Source organism: Colias croceus, chromosome 4 (assembly GCF_905220415.1).
Source record: "Colias croceus chromosome 4, ilColCroc2.1".
Classification (NCBI taxonomy): Eukaryota; Metazoa; Arthropoda; class Insecta; order Lepidoptera; family Pieridae; genus Colias; species Colias croceus.
In genome coordinates, this window is record NC_059540.1 from 5,503,676 (window position 1) to 5,520,737 (window position 17,062).

At 31.4% G+C, this 17,062-nt stretch overlaps 1 protein-coding gene across 2 annotated transcripts; it reads right to left on the bottom strand.

Moving 5' to 3' along the window:
- Window positions 1-304: 304 nt before the first annotated feature.
- LOC123690897 (troponin C-like) lies at window positions 305-8,695 on the bottom strand. 2 transcript variants are annotated; one of them, XM_045635017.1, is made up of 6 exons: window positions 8,565-8,695; window positions 6,260-6,290; window positions 1,146-1,289; window positions 902-1,021; window positions 697-828; window positions 305-598 (listed from the first exon to the last, which is right to left on the bottom strand). In XM_045635017.1, exons 1-6 carry the CDS (start codon window positions 8,586-8,588, stop codon window positions 570-572), a joined length of 480 nt encoding a protein of 159 aa, XP_045490973.1. In that variant the 5' UTR covers window positions 8,589-8,695; the 3' UTR covers window positions 305-569. The 2 variants fall into 2 exon arrangements, with proteins under 2 accessions (XP_045490973.1, XP_045490974.1); XM_045635018.1 differs by lacking the exons at window positions 6,260-6,290; window positions 8,565-8,695 and adding an exon at window positions 1,368-1,502.
- Window positions 8,696-17,062: the final 8,367 nt, after the last annotated feature.

Here is a 17,062-nt window from a genome sequence, read left to right on the forward strand (position 1 = left end):
TGTATCGAATCAAAATTATACTGATAGTTCAATAGTATGCGATGCTGAGACACTAGAAGTTTATGCCTCGTACTCCTGAGTGGGGTTTAAATAGACCCATTACTTGCCACTGGCTACAAGCCAAACTTGCTATATTTTATGACATCAAATAATCTAGGACAATTTGGCGTCCGGTTTTAAAACAGCGAATTCATTATTTTTATCTCCGTGAAATATCTGTTAGATAAAGCTTTTGATCGTTATTTTTGGAACACTAGGTTCGTTTTACATCTGGTCGATTCCACAATGATGGAAAGAAACACAATTTTGTTATGTATTAAAAGATTTATTAAAAAGTAGATATAAACATTACGCAGCCACACACATCAATTAAACGAAAGTAAATTAATATGGATTTGTACATTACATATATATATTACTTATATGAATTTCTTCTAATTGATGGATTGAAGTTTTTTACTGTTCGATGTTCCCTAGATTCGAAAGGTTGAAGTACCGAGAATTAAATTAAAGTATAGTACACTTAAAGTATTTTAAATAATAATAGAAAAGCTTTGTATTAATTATGTTTATTCTCCGGTCATCATCTCCATGAATTCTGAAAAAAGATAAACATTTATTTTATTATGTAATTAAAAAATTGCAAGAAATTGTGTCAAAATTTATATAAAAAGTACAATAATCAAAATAAATTACCATCGAAGTCCACTGTTCCGCTGCCGTCTGTGTCAATTTCTTGGATGAGGCCATCGAGCTCTTCTTCTGTCAGCTGCTCATCTAACTCACGAAGGATTTCACGCAAGCTCGAGGTGGGAATGTAACCGTTGCCTGCACAAAATTTTAGGTTAAAACTACCCAACAACATGAAAATATTTAAATTTAAAGAATAGATAAAACTTGCCTTCCTTGTCGTATAACCTAAATGCTTCTCTGAGCTCTTTCTGCATAGCCTCAGCGTCTTCCTCTACGATAAACTTGGCAGCGAGCGTTACGAATTCACCGAATTCAAGACGGCCGGATTCTGAAAGATAATAAAATTATAACAACTCATAATAAAATCCAAAGTATTGCAGCGCATATGCAGTAAAACATATTATTTTTCCTTCGAGCACATTGCAGATGTGTGTAAGTTTTTTAATACTCACTGTCAGCGTCGACTTCTTCGATGAGTTCTTCCAGAATTTTCTTGTTGAAGGGCTGACCCATCATACGCAGGATGTCGGCAACGAAGTCACAGGGGATACTTCCTGAGCGGTTGTGGTCGAAGCCGTCAAAAGCCTTGCGGAGGACTGTAAAAAACACAAAACATAACTTTAACACTGATTTCTGTAACACAATACTCTTAATTTAGGGCGTTTCTCGCGTACCTTCTACGTTTAATCCGCTCATTATTGAGTTTCACTATCTAATTTATTTATTTTAATTTTGCGTTAAGAGCGGAGGAGTTAAGATTGTTCCGGTAGTTACAATGGCGGTGCACTGCTCGTTAGGCGAGTTGCAGTTAGATTAGGACAGCAGTTCAATGCTCCTGGATGCAGTGCGAATAAGTTTAGTTGTGCAACAGTTATTTTGGGTGCATCGGCGTGGTGTTTGGGTTGCAGCTCCCCGCGCGGTGCGTGAGGCGTATATAGGGCGACGATAAATAACAAACGACTATATTAACACGCATTCGATTTTGTATCGACTTCATCATTATTATTAGACGCTTATTGCACTTAACCTTCCTTTGAATGAGAACTATTAGAAAAGGGATTTAATAAGAATAAACAAATCAGCTTTCACTCAAACAAGTCAACAAAAATAGGAACTCAAGATCAAAGCTTTGTACGTTTGTGACCCTGTTCATAATTGATTTAACTCGGTCATCTGATTAAAAGAACAATAAAAGATGAAAAGAAGTAAATTAAACATGAGTTATCTTTAAGTCATGAAGGTTACAAGACAACTTATAATATGTGCTGGCAACTGCTTGTTGTAATAAAATTTCATCGTAATTTGCCTGCGAATGTTGTATTTCAGAACGTGCGTCATTATTTATATAAATATAAGCTAATATCAACTGAAACTTACAGAAATAAACTCTTTCGCAGTTTTAATGATTTAGACGAAAGATAAATCGCTGGGAACATTTTTAATATTTTGTGAGTTTAGTCACACAGTTAATGATAGTGCCTAGTATTACCTTATTATATCTACGTATATACATTTCACAGTATTTCAAACTATCGAAAACCATCATCATCAGATCGCTGTAAGAAATGTTTACACAAAAAAGAAAAAAAAAATTGACGGAAACTTCAATTACGTATATCGTATAGGTCAGGCACGACTATCACTACATAGTATAAAACAAAGTCGCTTTCTCTGTCCCTATGTCCCTTTGTATGCTTAAATCTTTAAAACTACGCAACGGATTTTGATGCGTTTTTTTTAATAGATAGAGTGATTCAAGAGGAAGGTTTTAGTATATAATATATTAGGTTTAAGACAAAGCCGCGGGCGGTAAGCTAGTATTATTTATATTATCCTTCGGATCAAGGCGGAGTTTTGCGATGGCTCGCCAAGCTTTTTCTAGTAAGGGTAGAAGAAGTTCATACAGGTATCTGTATTTTTATCGATTTTTTTTTACTTTTGTAAAACATGATGGTACTTCGATATGTTTGATTATAATATGAAGTTGCAATTGGACAATAATCTATAAAATTGTTTCCTTTAATTTTTCTCGAGCTTAAAGAAGTTAAGTTTCAGGAATAAATAAATTCACAATATCATTTAGTATTAATATATCTTATTCTCCGTATATTAACATGCTCTATCTTTAAAGTTTAACAATACTTTACTTTAAAATATTGTTGTTTATCAACCGGCTTTTCAAAAAAGATATTCTATTCATAGCGTGTATTTTTTGTAAATCATTATAATTTATGCACTCGTTTATGATATTTGAGTACCTAATCAATGGAAGTTCTGGAACTGTCAGTAAAACATAGCAGCTGTTGTATCATATTTTGGCATCGAAATATTCTGTAAAACTTTTTTTTCATTTCAAAGCGTCGTGTACAATTTTATCAACGAGATATCTTGGCAGTTGTCACACACACCCATGAGGTTTATTGCGGTTTTTTTTCTAGATTTTAGCCGTTTATTAATTATCTTCCCACGATCTCCCCGTGGTCTTTCGAAATGAGGCCGTCGGTGCCAGTTGTTTTTCCAAATTTATCCAGAAGCAAGTTATTTTGAGAATATCATATGAAACTATAAAAATGTGAAGCTTTTTATGTTCTTTAAATTCATATTTCATATTATGTGTTTGAGCTTCAAGAACGTAGTATTTTATCATAATAATATATAGATACAGCTAGGTAAGTACTTTGTTTATGTATTTTGCGTTCTATTTTGATTTTCTTAGAGATTATGGATAATAATTAATTTTAATTTTATAAATTCAAGAAAATCTATGTCAAGTGTCTATAATTTTATAAATTCAAGAACATCTATGTCAAGTGTCATGCACTTAAAGTTAATGCGTTTGGCCATATAACATTGTATGTAGTTCGAAGACACGTTGTTAATTGCACTTGGCAAATAATGTGCTAAATTGAATACGTAAAACATATGGGATTATCCGCATGAGATTTATGCACGTGTCGTACCAAAGTGACATGACACAATTATTTATTTAATTGGACCTAGATGAATCGATTTTATATGTATTTTTAAGATGTGTTTTTTTTGTAAAATTTGGGGCTTTTTGGAAAAGGAGAGCTTTCATATTTTATTATTTATTTCAATTTTTGTGTGTAGGGTAGATGTATGAAAATTCTATATATTTAGTGGGACTTTTACATTTTAGTTTATTGATACAATCCAATAAGTTAAATAAGTGAAGTATAAATGCCAAAGTAGGTTTGTTTGTCGGTCTCTTCTTCACGCACCAACCACTTAATTGATTAGGATAAAATTTGGTTCTAAGATAATGCTGATTAAGGATACAGATTGTATTTTATCCCAGAAACTCGGAAATCTCAATGGAAGGGGAATTATGTCAGTTTTCCCTTGACTACACGAGCGAAAAGCTACTAAAATATAAAAATGAAACGCAGACTATTTAATCGACGGTCGATCAATACTGTATTTTATACGTAAACATAGATCGTTTAATGTTACTTCGCTGTAATAAAAATCGTTTATCGTCTAAGCGATTTTGGTAAAACAATGACGATAGTGTACTGATGTTGCCAGTTTTCGCGGTACGTTGGCAAGCATCCAGCCGTGTTACCACGCCACGACCGGTCTCACACCAAAACTAATGTTATTACAAATAACAAACTTAAAAGCTTGTGCTTTCTTAAATTACTCCCCTTATATCTTTTCTGTTTGAGTATTTTTATATTAATGTAAATACACGAAGCAGTTTAAACGATCCCTAGATAACTGCCAATGCGTCAATCACCGGCGCAAAGACAAGAAAATAAACATTCGGTTGAGTTATAGGTACTTACATTTTAAGCTTATTATTGCATCGGTTTGTAAATACTATATAATAACAAGGAAGCTTTTGGATTAACAATTCAAAAGAGCTGATTGCAGTTTTAAAATAAGGTAGGTATCTTAAAAAATATATCAAGTTGATAAAATACACTATGAATGAATGAATTAAAATGAAACTATAAAAATGTGAAGCTTTTCATGTTCTTTAAATTCATATTTCATATGTGTTTGAGCTTGGATAGCTTTAATTCACTATGGAGCAGATAAAAAAGATATTAAATAGGTAAATTACCAAAAAAATAATTTAAAACGAATATATTCGCTTATACTCAAAATTCGTGATATTTAAAACCACGCTTTAACTTTTGACGTGTTATAATGAGCATGAACAAATTATTCTCGAAAGCAAAATATTATTAGACTCTTTTGAAAAAGAAATAGAGATCTTTCATAAATTATCAATGAAACAGGTGTGAGCTGTGGCTACGTTTACCTACTTTCATCAATATTATAAATGATTTATAAATCATCTTTAAAACAGAATGACTAAACGCATGTGACGTAGGCGAATAATTGAAAGTAAGTTTATAAAGTATTATCAACGTAATGTTCATATAATTTAATGGTTTTATTCATTCATTAGATAAAATCAAGATAATATATTTATGAACTTTCAAAAGTTTAATGTCTACAGTCTATATCAATAGATATTAAACTTATCCCTATCAGTGTTTATCCAATAAGAAAAGAGACGCTAGCAGTTAAGTATGTATTTTTTATCCCTACCCGCGTATTATTGAAAACAAAACTAAGCAACATTTTAAATGACAGTCTTAAAATAAGCCTCATAAAAATGACAATTACAAACGTAAGTTTAAAAACGGTAACATATATCTGTCACAGTCGTCACTCACCGAAACGTGACAGCTGTGGAAAGCGTCATTTAAAACTTTTGGCTGCAACCATTCATTTTTGTTGTTTTAACTTTCTCGAGGGCCGAGGTAAACAAATATCGAACGTCAATCGTTTAGCATGGAAAAATAATTATGCAGTAGTTAAGGTATATTTGGATTTTCAGCGAATTAATTTCAATTTTTTGTAGGGCGGGAAAATTCACCAAAAACTAATTATTTAAAACATTCGAAACCAATATAGAAATATGTATCTTTCTTATTTAATATTATCAACGATCGATAACTTTATTAATATAAATACTAAATAAAAATTTCAAGTGGGTTCATTTCATTCAAAATAAAGAAAGTGTTAAAGGCGTATGCCAATAATTGTATTTGTTTGTATATATTTCTATGATTATATACAGAATCATCTTGAAAAATACTCGTACCTAGGTAGGTATCATTGATAGATCAGCAAACTTCGAATTATTCAATAGAGATAGAAAGATTTATAGATCTGTGCTATAATAAACTATTATTTTATTGTCTATAACTTGAAAGTAACTTATTGTTCTACGTTATATGAATATATAATATTGTGAGGGTGTGTCCGAACTCCGATGATCTAATAAACGCAAGTAGTGAATGTTTAGGCGCCACGCCCGATCCAGCCGCTTTCAGCTATTTTAAGACCGCTAATTAAACGCAAACTCGAATTGAAAAAATAAATTCAGTGTGCGAGGTTTGTCTGTAAAATTTATTAAGTCTATTGTGTTCCTGGCGGTTTTCCAAAAATTAACTTTAAAGTTTTAATTGAGCATGTAAATGGTTTTTGAGTGTGTAGAACTTTCGAGAAATATTTCGAAACTTACCGGCAATTTGTTCTGGGGGGAGCTCATCAGCCTGAAAAAATAATAAACAAAAATGAATAGAGGCTCTAAAGATTTAAAATAACAAAAAAATTAATCGATGCATTGTAATGCAATTTATCTTTCATAATATGTTTAATAAACCAACGAATAAATGAACGATGTAGGTATCTATGTTAAATATTCCATTGTTTCGATACTAATTTGTGATATACTAAGGTAAATTCAATTAAATTTAAGTAAAATTTACAATAAACAATACTATCTGGTACATAGATCATTGAGAGCAACGAATATAATGATATCATATAATATTTTCATGATAATCATTACAAAATATGTACTACAAAACTTAAACTAAAGGACTAATAAAGGTTTAAGGTGTTTAAGGTACCTATACATAATAAATGAAAGCTCATATAATCAAGCAAAAAGCTCGGAAATACTACTGAAATCTATATTTAGGGTTCTAACTTAGTGATTTAAACGAATAAAGATTTACTTTCTGGTTATAAATTAAAATCCTTATTTAAAATTATTAAGGAGAAAGCCTTCAAATCAAATTGGAAACGATTGCGATATTATGATCTTATTTTATGTTCCTCACGTCTTAATTCTAAACTAGTGTCGCAGAGTTGGCTCATACAATCTTTATGTAAAGAATTCACTAACGATGCTTTTAACATTTTATTGAAAATCGTGACGGTATTCGAGAAGTATTTATAAATTCAATTAAAAGAAAAAACCTCTTAAAATGAAAACACCATTCTGAAATGCTATTTAATTTCCATTGGTACGAATTCATTTTCGGTGTGAACAGATGAATGCATAATGTATGGCCACCTGTCTTATACTAAATCATGGTAATAGTTTAATACATGACAAATACGTCGCGACGACAATTTGTCATTATTTTCAACGTTGTTAATAGACGAGCTAATTAACGCGCGAAACACGTTACCGTTCATTTCTTTCGATTAAGTGATAGTTATTGATTTTGCATTTATTGGGAATTGATCCATTTGGATATAAGCCCTTATTAATAGTAAAGCAAAATTACCAATCTTCTATTAAATGATGCGTGTAATATTCAAGACCAAATCTAAAAAATAAAATATACATCAAACTAGATGATATTTCGAGGATTCTGTTTGATCAAAAACAAAATCACAAAGTCACCTCTAGTTTTCACACTTTTGTGATTTCTACGTGGCATGGTAGGTAATTATTACCTGGCATGGTAATTATTACCTTTTATGATTTTACACGTATCATCTAAAAGAAGATTGGTATGTTTGCTTTATACCCACTCTTAAGCGCGTCACACATGGTGAAGATACTATATTATATTACTATATATTTTATGTTAAGATACTCTAATATAAAACGTTATAGTATCTTAAGGTATCCGGTATCAGCGTTCTGACCATCATTTTTCTTTTTGTCATTGCGTACTAAGACCCCTGTAGAACCGCCATCCTGTTACAAATGACCCACAAAATTTCGGTTCATTTGTAACAGGTCATTCGTTTAATGTAACTGACTATATCGTAATATGATAGCTATGGATTAACCATGGACGCACACGTCGGTGGAACGCAATAAATTTATTTTACGTGCAATTGAAACTGAAATAGAATCATTGGTTTGGGTGCTCTCGATTTCAGCATTCAGGTAATATGAATTTATGATCGTAATTTTCCTAATCAATTTTGAATGAAAAGTTTGATTGAAGTAACTCCTTAGTTAAGTTAATTTAATTTATTTCCACTATAACAATTCTGTTTAGTAATTTGTTTGTGTAATTTAGTAGTTTTACAGAAACCATTGCTTCTGTATCATTTATGTTTAAATAAGCTTAAAAGTAATTCAAGACATGTTATTAAAAAAGATTACATTTAGTTTTTAAGTTGTAATCACAATCTTCATTCCGAATTTAAACGTACAAACAACTATAAAATATAACATTCATTTATTTTATTGTAATTAATATATAGTAAAAAAAATATATATTTACTGATTAAAATGATTGTAAAGGCTTGTTTTTGTAAGTAAAGACAATTTTTTGTAATGGATTTATTTTCATAGAGCACCAGCAACCATATATTTTTATCAATACACTAAGGAAAAAAAATGTTTGCTCTACATTTGAAATAAGAATTTAAAAAAACATGGGAATGAAAAAAAAAAGCACTACACATAAAATTAAATGAAACGCAGTAGTCGATCGTCGCATACGATGCGCTTCCAATATTTTCAGCAAATCGAGTTTCCAAATTTCAGGAAAAATTTAAATAACTCCACCTACCCAGTCTTCTGTGTCCAGAACCATGTTTGATGTCACTAGTTAGCACTGTGAGACGCACAACACGACTGGCCTGAAATATTTTACTTCCAGCGTTCAGGGTTATTTTCTGCTGTTTTACGAGTACGGCCTTTCAGATACTTTCACATAAAATGGGAGGCGGCGCGGGGGCGGGGGGGATCGGTGGCCCCACAGCGGCTCCACGGCTTCCTGCGATCCGACCAATAGCGTTACCCCCAAACGGCAGGATGCTAACATATTTTTAGTCGAAAACGTGGTCAGGAAAAACGTAAACACGGTGATCGTGGTGCCGATGTGTAAGCAAGCGCCCGTCTTATCCTCACACGCTCATTGAATGTTATAGCTATACCTATATCCCGTCGAGCTGTTTGCAGTATAGCCGTTTATTATTTACATTGTGAATGTTTATTTACGTTAATTGCGCTTCTGAAGGAAATGTTATATGTTGGGCGTTTCACCTTTGGTGTAATTTTTGACGGTATTTTTTGTTTGAGTTGATGATTTGAATAATGTATTTTTGTAAATAGATAAAATATTAATGAAGGTTCATATTTATATAATTCTTTTTTCAGAAGGTAACCTTCAAATTCTATGATAACTAGGAAAATTTTGTATAGTTTTCCTTTGTATTTAATTGACAGTTTTATTTACGTAAGTAATTCGCTATTTCAATGTATGAATAGTTAGATTGCCTATTGTATCGCGTGAATTTATTTCAGTCAAGCCATTAACACCCAGCAGTTGCCAATAAAAATACGATCATTTCCAAGAAATTAATGCAAGTAACACATCTTAATAATGGTTATACGATGTATGTACGTAAGCTTTACATATTATATTCTAATTAGTTTATTTATTTTTAGTAATACTGAATTTAGCCTTGAGAAGCTATTTTGTTGTTCATAATCATCTACATAAAATTAATAAGTTCTTAATATTGTCAGAGATGTAGAGTGCAATAACAAATTTCCAAATCTCTATAGATAAACTTCTCATTTTTGAGCTTTATTTAAAAAACAACATCTATAGACAGTCCATTTTTATAGACCTTGCAATGTTTATTTTTATTTATTAATCAATTGAACCAGAAATCAACACCCACGATAGAAAAGACGATCCTTTACAAGCATGCTGGCTAAGCTTTTGGCCGCAACTAAAAAATATTCTGTCTGGGGAAAAATTCTGACAAAATGATAAATTACGGATTGTCGATATGTCTATACTATAGACATATCATACTATAGACATATAATCCAAAGCATTGAGGCTATAGACTCTATAGCCTCAATGCTTTGGATTATTATACTTAATTCTTTTCACAAGATAACTATTCTCACAGCAAAATAGCAGCTGGTCAGACGGAATTTTAATTAAACGCATATCTAAGGTTGTTTTTTTAATTACACTGAAATGAGAATTGAAATCATATTGTCCTCACATACACCCACGTTGATTCGTTTGTTTACAGAATGTGCACGGCTGCGAAATATGTTTAAACGTGAAATAAATGCTTTCGGCCCATGCTACGGCCCAGTTGGTATTTATTGTGTACGCGATCCGGAGCTTTATATCTTACAGCTGCTTGCAAAATAAAAGTATAAATAGATGATAGACAACAAAGCATTAACAAATCCCGCTTGGATGCCACAGAGCATTTTTGTGTGTCGATATTGCGACTAAGCCGTCTTCTTTACGAGCGTTTTATACACGAGTCAATAATATTATCGCGTAAATTAAAACATCTGGTCGAGTAGCCGAGTACTTACGCATCGTTTAGGGTACTGCAAGCAGCTGGAAATCATAAATAATTCGCTGAGAAAATGGGTTTCGTTATATTTATTTTGTAACACGTTTAGGATTTGTTAGATGTATAGCAAAGATAACATCAAAGTATTTTTGAGATTTGAGATACTCATAATTAAAATTTTCACGTATGATGATTCACAAATCAGTATGTTTTGTCTAAACTGTAACGTCTTGACTTTTCTATGTTTAACTAATCATGAATTATGGTTGCTTGGATTATTATATGCGGTTAAAGTAAGTAGAAGAATACAAATTATGACAAGTCAGACGACCTATACTGAACCCGGGGATGCTATTTAAAAAAGCCAATTTGTGAATGTCTATTGGCAGATATTTATTTTTATAGGAAGGAAGAATGTGTTGTAACGTTGACATTAATGAGCTACAGCGATTCACGAAGTTTAATATTTTCAAATGTTACGAATATGACAGCGATGTTATAAATATTGTTCCATCAGCTGTTGGCGGCTATTTCGGAAATGATACACTTGTAAATATCATAATATAAAACATTTTCAATTTTTTATTCTAATGGAAATAAAAAGCACAATTACGTAACTATCTATTATTAAAAAAATGATCGTATATAACGAAAAGGATGAACAATCCAAAAGTATTTAAATTTTAAGGAAAAACAAAGACTACGGAGATACCTAGGTAGATAAGCATACTTAGATACCTAATTAGTATAAGATCAATGGTAATAGAAATAAAAAATATTTTGCTCAAATATAAGTACGTATGTACATACTTAAGTGTAATAGGTGCGTAGGAACCTACATGGAAACAAAACAAGCTCACAAACAGTCAAAGAAAAGTCTGTACAAGCACAAATTATTTTCAAGTTCTGTCCTCATTCATCTGAAATAATAATTTATGGTTTGATTTATATTCAACAGGAAATTCAATATTTAATGGTCATAGTGCTAACTCATGTTTTAAATTTTCAGCAGATCATAAAGTCTAACGTTAAAGTTATTATCTTAAAATTTAAAGACGCGTCATTTGTCGCGTGGGCGGGTAATTAGATAGTTCGCATAACGCATTTATACCTAGCACATCACATCAGCACTGTATACTGAGCCGGAAGCCGTTTAAAATAGCACATAATGAAAGCGAAAAAAAAAAATGAAAAATAAAGACTTCAAAGTCTTTTCACTCGTAGGTGTGTAGGTAAAATATTATTTATATGCAAAAAAAATACTACATTTGTCATTTTGAACATCGCTACTGCACTTTATATTATGAATAACTGCAGAGTAACTGAAACAAGAACGGGGGTAAATATTGCTGTATTATTTAAATCAATCAACGAGCAAAATCTATGAAAATATAATGTCATCTGAATATTTATAATAATGTCGTCGTCCATAATAAAGTCTAATAGAAAGACATCGTCGTCGAAGTATATTTATTAGAAATATATGACGGGAGGTTATAGTCTTGTATTCTCACCCATGTAATGCAATTCCATAATGAGTATGGCCGCCAAATATTGTACAATAACAGTCGTGAAATCGTAACACACCGTAACATACGTGACTGATAGTAACATACGTGATTTTGTTAAGCGTAGTGTACATTACAACTAATAATGCAGGAGATTTTTTTTACATTTCTGTTTTATATTGTTAATTAAATTATTTGATTAAATTACTTTAAAACTCAATAAAACAAATTTAAATATTAAAGAAAAAGTTTTATTTCTCAAATTTTGTATTTCTATAAGACTTACAAATGCAAGAATCATTCACAACTTATGATATTAATTACGAATACGAATTATTATAGTAAAAAAGTTACTAACTTCCGAAACATATATAGTTTTTGAAGTGGGTTCTCTTTATGTAAAAAAGTAAATTTTTAACTTTAGATTCTCTAGTGAGTACTACCCCTAAGAGCCGCTCACGGATGTTACGTAACACAATAGTAACACATGGTATCATTCGTGAATAAAAATATGGTTGGACATAACCTAAAAAGCCTTTATTCGCCAAAGTATTGTAGTAATAAGACGCCGCATAGTTTTATTTGTTACTAGAATACTAAAGCTACACACATAATTTAAATAATATAGTAAATTTGTATTCTTACCTTGCATAATTCTCACTCAAAATTATAAAAATGTTGCGAAGCAAAAATGCCGACTACCTTTCGATTAACTTTGACAGTAACAAAATGGCGATTTTTTTTCTAAAGGTTGGCCAACATGTAAATCGGTGTTGCCACTACTTAAAAATATTTTTGTGGCTTGGATATAAAAAGGTTTAAAGACATTTATTCCCATTAAGACATAAAGTCACTTACATGAGAAACTTAAATTTTAAACATAGGTATTTATAAAAAATATCATTCGTTAGATAAAAATTTAGAGTAAGTTACATACTATAAACATAAGTTTAGGTTAGGTACTCATTCATTGCATTCAAAGTTTGAGCGTGTGGTCTTCCAGGATGTGTTTCGCTAATTGTTTTTTGAATACAATGAATGAGTTTACACTTTTTAATTTGCTTGGCAATCCGTTATAGAAACGTGCTCCTTCGTATGTTGCCGTTCGCCTTCCATAATTCGTTCGGATCTTCGGGAGGGCAAGATAGCTAGCTCGTCTATTAGGATAGTGGCGATTTGATGTTGAGAATATTATATTTGTATTTATGTTTTTATGTAGCGCTTTGTGGATGAACATACACGTATTATAAAAGTATAATTGTTTTAAATTCATTATTTTAGTATCGTCGTAGATTTTATTTGTAGAAGTTAAAAAAGGATATTTAAAAATGGTTTTAATAATTTTATTTTGTAAAATTTGTAGTGGCGCTAATTTATTTTTGTAAGCGCTACCCCATACTTCTATTAAATACATTAGGTGAGGTTTGACTAACGTGTTGTAGATGGTGTGGCGTAATTTATGAGGAATGCAAGAAGTGATATTACGCAGAGATCTAAGAAGTGCTGATAATTTATTTTTTAGGTGGTCGATGTGATAATTCCATTTTAGAGAGCTGTCGATTCGCAAACCTAGGTATTTCTCGTGGGTTTTATGTTCTAATACAACACCATTAATTTTAAGTGGAGCGTGTGGTGGAATAATTTTGTTCTGAGCTTTGAATTTAATATAACACGTTTTAGATATATTTATTGTTAGTAGATTGTATTGAAACCATTTATTTAATTTATTTAAATCATTTTGTGCTTGCTTTATCATGTCATGTATAGAGGGACCAAAATAAAGCAGACAGGTGTCATCCGCATAAAGTGTTAGATGACCATTTAGTTTTAAATCTTGTAAATTATTAATATAAATTAAAAAAAGCAATGGGCCTAAAATCGAACCTTGTGGTATGCCACACGTAATTGGTAAGGGAATGCTATTGTAGTTATCTATTTTAACGATTTGTGATCGATTTTTTAAATATGATTTCAGCATGTCTAGTGCTTTACCAGTAATGTTAATGGATGCTAATTTCTTTATTAAAAGTTCGTGAGAAACGGTATCGAAGGCCTTTTGTAGGTCAATAAATACTCCCAAAACTAAATTTTTTGCGTCAATGTTCTGTTTTATTTTAGTAGTCAGGTCTATAGTCGCTGACAGAGTGTTACTTTTTGGCTTAAAACCGTATTGACGCACTGAAATAAAATTGAATGAGTCTAAATATTTTTCTAATCTCGTGTGTAAAATTTTCTCTAATATTTTTGACAACACTGGCAACACCGAAATTGGCCTATAGTTACCAGGTTCAAATTTTGAACCACTCTTATAGATAGGAGTTACCTTCGCTATTTTCAACGAATCCGGAAAACGTCCTTGACTTATAGCTTGGTTGAAACAATCGCTTAAGGTATGATTTAATTTTTCTTTAATGCATTTAATTGCTTTTGTGGTAATACCATCAAGACCTGTACTACAGTTTGAATTAAGGTTATTTATAATTTTTAAAATTTCATTAGGTGTACAGGGATCAAAAGTGGATAATTCGTACTTTTTTGATGGTGATTTAGGTAAGGTTGAGGAAGAGTTGGTTTGATATTGTAGGGGTATTAAATTTGCTAGACGAGATCCTATTGTAGAAAAATATTGATTAAATATCTGGCATATTTCATTTGGCTCGGTAATATATTCAGAATTTATAAGTAATTTAGTAGGTAAAGTACATTTTACAGTTTTGTTATTAGCTAATTTATTTACTAAAGTCCATAATTTCTTGGGTTTTTTTATATTCCTTGTAAATTCTTGGTAATAGTAAGAATCTTTTGTGTCTTGAATAAATTTTTTTACCTTTATTTTTTGAGTGTTAAATTTTATTTGAAGGTTTTTATTTTTAGGGTTGTTTTTTAGTTGAGACCATAATAAATTTCTTTCGTTAATTTCTGTTAAAATTGCTTTGTTTATCCAGTCTTTTCGGGGCAGATTTAGAAATTTAGTTTTAGTAATCTTACTTTTATCTATAATAGATTTAATTTTATTTTCTAATATTGTATAATCTTTGTTTATTTCAGTATCAACTATGGAGTCAGACAGGGATGATAATCTTTCGTAATTAATTGCTTTATATTGAGTTTTAACACTTTTTGGGGGTAAATATTTTTTTAATTCTACGTATATGTGCTTATGGTCGGAAATACATGAGTTTATTATTGCGAAATGAAAATTATCATTTTGAAGGTTCGTACTTACATGGTCAATGATAGATTTTTTTGAGGAGTCTCTTGTGCTGTATTTTTTAGTTAGTTTATTGAGTAATATATGTCCATTACACTTAAGAGTATATTTGTATAGTTTGGTATTTTTATTTTTTGTTAACAAGTCGATATTAAAATCTCCAAAAATAATAGCTCTGTGCCTTTGTTGTAATTGCGATTCATACATTTCAAGGAATTTTTGACAGTTAGTATAGCCCGGTTTATAGATAACGCCTACATCAATTTTACATCGTTCTAAACTTATCCATAAGTAATTGTTCCCTTCCTCGTATCGTGATTCAATAAGATTGTGTTTTAAATCGTTGTGGATGTATGCTGAGACTCCACCTCCTCTTGCGTCAGTCCGGTAGTTAAAATAATGTGTGTAATTATCAATATTTAATTCTGAAGCTTGCGCATCAGAATTTATCCAAGTTTCAGTAATTAGAATTACGTGGATAGGTTTTATTAATGAGCTCAGGATACATTTTACTTCATCTAGTTTACCTTTTTTTCTTATGCTTCGCGCATTGAAGTATATAAATCTAAGCCTGGATCGGGAGAGTTGCAAATTTTCATAGCTGTCTAGTATTTCGTAGGAGTTGATATTTTGGTTGTTTGTCTTTAAATTTATTTCTAGTTTTTTGACATAATTTTCTTTATAGTAGGCATTCCGTTAACGTATTTTATTGTGAGATCTGTTTCTCCTTCACCAATGCGACGGTTTAGTTCATCCTGTAAACTTTTAAGATATTTTTCCTGAGCTGGCGTTTGATCACTAAAAGCTTTAATATTGTTGGGTAGTTTATTTTTGTTACGTAGGATTATTTTAGCAGATTCAATTGTGTCATAGCAAACCTTTATTCTACGATTTTTCCCCGGTGAATACTTGCCAATTCTATATATCTTTACTGGCTTCGGTAGGTCTGAACTTATTAGCGAGGTAATTTTTAAAATTTCGTAGTTGTCTTTAGATATCCTCTCCTCTGAGTTATGATGAGATGTCGATTCTGGGAAACCAGCAAAAATTACATTTTTTTCGCGGCTTTTTCTGTCTCGTAGTTCCTTGATTAAGTGTTCATTTATATGTAGTTGATTTTTAGACGTAAAACCCGATGGATTGGATGACTGATTTATTGATTGAAGATTTAACTCCAGTGATTTTATTTTACTCTCACCCTGGTTGATCTGGGATTCTAATTGAGAAATAGTACTCTTCAATATGTTTTGTTCAGTAATTATCATACATGCTGATGACTTAATTTCATTGATTTGATTCGTATTTTGGCGAATTAAATTCAAGGATTGTTCGTTGGACGATTTAATTTCGGTAATTTGTGTTTTTACCTCAGAAATGTTTTCATGAATTTTGTTTATTATTTGTTCGTTTGAGCAAACATATTTTTCAAGTAATGTACTAATACGGCTCAACTCCGAGCGAATATCCTTCATATCATCACTACATCTGCAATCTTGTTCTAGCGGTTGTTTCCGTTTTCTGTAAGTGATTTGAGTATCAGTTGGCGTAGAACTCGTTGAAAACGAACTTAGCTTCGATAGATCGGGATGCGATCCACCGGCAGTACCCACTGCACCACTGCTGGTTAAACGTGTTGGCGATCTGCGTACACTCATATTTACTCCGCAATGGATAATTTGTGCACGAATATGAGTCGTTCTACGGTGCGTGCAGGACAAAAAATTGCAATTGTCTTGCTCCCGCTTGAAACGCTCGCTGTGTTTCGAACGTAAATTGAAATGATATAATTTATACCAAACACTAATTATGCAACTTGAATTCTTATTATCATGTAAATAATTATTAAAATCGCAAAGCACTTTATAGTAAAAAGTAATACACGTCTATTCTGATTCACTAACGAACGACGACTCATCTATCGGATATCTAGTTATTTAGGGTGTTATTTTATGGTAACCGTGCGTGAAGTATCATTCGTGAAAAAAAGTGAGACATAGTTTTAAGTGAGTTTTAT